At 46.4% G+C, this 3,777-nt stretch overlaps 1 protein-coding gene across 1 annotated transcript; it reads left to right on the top strand.

Annotated features, from left to right (window-relative positions):
• The first annotated feature begins 1,660 nt into the window (after positions 1-1,660).
• LOC143284967 (uncharacterized) lies at positions 1,661-2,917 on the top strand. Its single transcript, XM_076592129.1, has one exon. The coding sequence runs from the start codon at positions 1,661-1,663 to the stop codon at positions 2,915-2,917; it is 1,257 nt and encodes a 418-aa protein (XP_076448244.1).
• Positions 2,918-3,777: the final 860 nt, after the last annotated feature.

Below are 3,777 nucleotides of genomic sequence, written 5' to 3'. Positions count from 1 at the left end.
AAGCCCACAAGACTGCAGCACTAAGATCCAGTGCAATTCTGCCTCCTAGTTTGAGAGTCATAGTCCTTCACAAAAGACTTTTTTCTATAGAATCTTGTCAAAGGACAACACCAATGAAGCCATTGGGTTCTTTTTCTTTGTTAATTTTCAATGCGTCAGTTGCATGCTGCGCAAGGGGCATCAGCTTATCATCTCATCCGAATGACTGGACGCTTAGTTTGTATTTTCCAGTCAAACGTGGGAGAAAGGGCGAGACAGGGATTGGAACCCGGAGACCCACGAACGCTGTCATGGCAGACAAACGTTTTTACTCACTCAGTACGGCCAGTCCTCTCTTCTCCTCTACACAGACCCCTCGGATGTCCAGTGGGTGTCTGAATGACCCAACCTTTAGCATCCGTCGTCAGAATTGTGGTATTCTTTGTCAACATTCACCTCTTCAGTATGAGAGCCTTCCGCTTGCAATATTTTGATGATGGTAACTGGGGTGAAACGCTGTTAACGTCGTCTCTTTCGCCGTTCGTATGGAGAGAGTTAACCGCTGTGCATCCTTCCTCCTACAGATGACAAAGGGCATGACGAGGTGAAGCTAAGCTGTCCACAGCACAAACAGGAAGATTCTGTTCTCACCCCACATCCCAGTTTACGCTCCAACCAGCGCGATTTCCTTCTGTAAACCCCACCCCACACCGACCCCCGCCCCACCTACCCACCCACCACTCCACACAAGTCGCTCTCGAGTGGGAAAACTAGGCTACACTCACTTAAAAAGTATCGTCCGTGTATAAGACTAGCAACACAAACAACAAAGCATGACGTAAATAAAAACAAAACAAAAAAAAAACAACAAAAACAAAAACAAAAACAAAACAAACAACAAACAAACAAACAAACACAAAAACAAAACAAAACAAACAAACAAACAAAAAAAAAGAAAAAAGACACACACACACCTCCGCTCTTATTCCACTTATCGGAAGTAATTCACTTTTGTATACGGAAGATTCAGTCTCCCGCGGTGTTCAAAACAGGACAGTCGGCCTGACTGCCTTTGCTGCAAAAAACAGGTTGTGTTTAAATGAATTGTGGAGTCTCTGATCATTCATTCCATTGTAGTCAGTTCAGCGTTGTTTGTGTCGTCTCTCCTCACAGCGCAGCGTTTGTAAGTACGTGTACACAAACCATGAAACTTGTTTATACATTTTGCAGTGTTTAACTTGCCTTTGACTTTTTGTGTGTGTTTCATTACGTGTTTGAACGCTCGACATGTATGCACGAGAGTGTCGAGAAGTCTTTGTGTGTGTGTGTGTGTGTGTGTGTGTGTGTGTGTGTGTGTGTGTGTGTGTGTGTGTGTGCGTGCGTGCGTGCGTGCACGTGAGAGAGAAAAGGAGAGAGAGAGAGAGAGCATCGTCAATTTAGACCTCGACAGTGCCTGCCATAACAGCACGTGGTATCTGATGGGGCAAAATACCGAGGACAAGTTCTCATACCTTCAGGTTTTACGGATCACGTTTTATCACACATGGCTTGTCTCAGAATGATATTCAGTTTCCACTGATCAATGGGGGGAAAACAGTTTTAATTGGTGCAGTCTTTAACGTTATCAAATGTTTTCTGTTGCAGACAAACTGGAGAGAGAGAGAGACAGAGCTGTCCTACCATGGCGATGACCACGGATATTCCTGACGGTTCCAATGAATCTGCAGGGTCCTTCGTCCAAGGTTCTCCGCGAGGCAACAGCACGCCATCCCTCTTTGACTTAAACCTCCAGCACGTGTCAGAACTGACGCCGTTCCTCCTGTACCTAACTCTGCTGATGTTCTGCGGGCTAGTGGGAAACCCCCTCGTGCTCCTTGTGTATCACAGAAAGTTCAAGGACAGCCCCACCAGAACATTCATCCTGGCCATAACTATCTGTGATCTAATGACGAATGCAGTTGCGCTGATCATCGAAGTTTTCGGGGCGTACAATTTTTACACGTTTTACTATGACTGGGCTTGCAGACTGCTGTTCACCTTCATGAACGCTCTGTCCACGTTTACGTGTTTCGTGCTAGCTGCTGTTGCCGTGGAGAGGCAAAGAGTTGTGTGCAGCCAATCTTCAGGAAGGCTGCAACAGGGAAACAGGAAGGTGAAAACGGCGCTGGTCGTGTGCTGTTTTCTGGCTGTTGTTCTTTCAGCTCCACGCGCTGTCATGTTTGGGAGCAACCCCACTGTGTCCGGGGGTGCCGTCTGTACCACTCTTAAATCCTATGTGAGCACGTCCATCCCAACAGTCTATAACATCACTTTGGCAATGTGTTTTTTCCTGAGTTTTGTCGTCATGTGCGTGTGTTACGGACGAACTGTCGTGCATCTGTGGCGACACGCTCATCATACTAAGCGTGGGACGGGTTGGAATCCATCCCGTCCGAAACCAGCAGACAACAACGATGCGCACGTAGAAAACGACACAACCAACAACGACAACCCCAGCGACATCCGTGCGATCCCTAACTCGAATCAAGCACCAACGTCTCCAGGACCACACTACCAAGACGACAGCCCCGACCAGAGGCCACAGACTTCACCCGAGTCAGAGCGGCAAGCCGGCCTATCAGCGAAAGTGCCGCGTGTTTTTTTTACAGCGCGTCCCACTTCTGGCATCAAACACCGTGGTTCCGGAAAGCCTGTTCCTTCCCGTACGACGCTGATGCTGTTCGCGGTCACCTTCGTCTTCTTCCTCAACTACGTCCCTTTCCTGGTTAGCGAGGCTGTTTTCTACCTGCGGCCAGACAGCGCTCTGTGGGATAACCTGAATGTGAAGATGGTCCTTCTGCGCTCATACTACATAAACAGCGCCGTCAACCCCTTTATTTACAGTTTCTGTTCGGCACGCTTCCGGTACCAATGTCGCCGTTTGTTTTGTGGAGAGTGACGTTGACGTGTTTGGCGTTGAACATTCATATACTCACTGAAGGCCAACGCTCAGCTTATATCACAGTTTGACATAAATATACATTTGGTCCAAAAGGCAAAGTAAGAACTGTGTGATTAACGGTTTCTCCATTACAATGGAAAGTCATTAACAGGTTAGTCTTTTGTGAAGGACTATGACTCTCAAACTAGGAGGAAATATTGCACTGGCTCTTAGTGCTGCAGCCTTGGGGGCTAGTTGGCCTTTGGGAACCATCTCAACACCGACTGTCTTTAAACCCTCTTGGCCGTGAGAGTGGGGATGTAACTTGGGCAAGACATTCTCCACTATAATAAAATCATAGCCCAGATAGTTGGGACAGCAGTTGCTTTACCTGCTGTTTTGATAGTCATAGTCGGACACGACTGACTATCATACAATTCAAGCAAAAGGTGATCGTTTAACAAGCATGAAAAGACCAATAAATTACCCCATTCGATGTAGGTGTTGGCTCTGGTCGTATTAAAGTTCGGAGATGTGTGTGTGTGTGTGTGTGTGTGTGTGTGTGTGTGTGTGTGGCGCACATAACTTACCTTTAATGCATAGTTACTCTCAATGGTATCGTCATGGACACGATGACGTCTTGAGTACATGGCCTTTTTTCCCCGATATATTTACTCTCGCCCATATGGATGCAAATTATACAACTACACATTGGTTAAAGAATATCGGATTACAATACAGTTTCACTTACACCCCAATACTTACATAGAAACATAGAAACTAAATTACAGACTTGTATCTGTTATCTGGTGATTGTAACTATTTTGTCTGTCTATTTATTTATCACGCACGTGTGATGTGTCGTGCTCACGTTTCAG

This window comes from Babylonia areolata, chromosome 8 (genome assembly GCF_041734735.1).
Source record: "Babylonia areolata isolate BAREFJ2019XMU chromosome 8, ASM4173473v1, whole genome shotgun sequence".
NCBI classification, from domain to species: Eukaryota; Metazoa; Mollusca; class Gastropoda; order Neogastropoda; family Buccinidae; genus Babylonia; species Babylonia areolata.
Note: the sequence above shows the minus strand (reverse complement) of the source record. Positions and strands in the feature narration are given on the sequence as shown.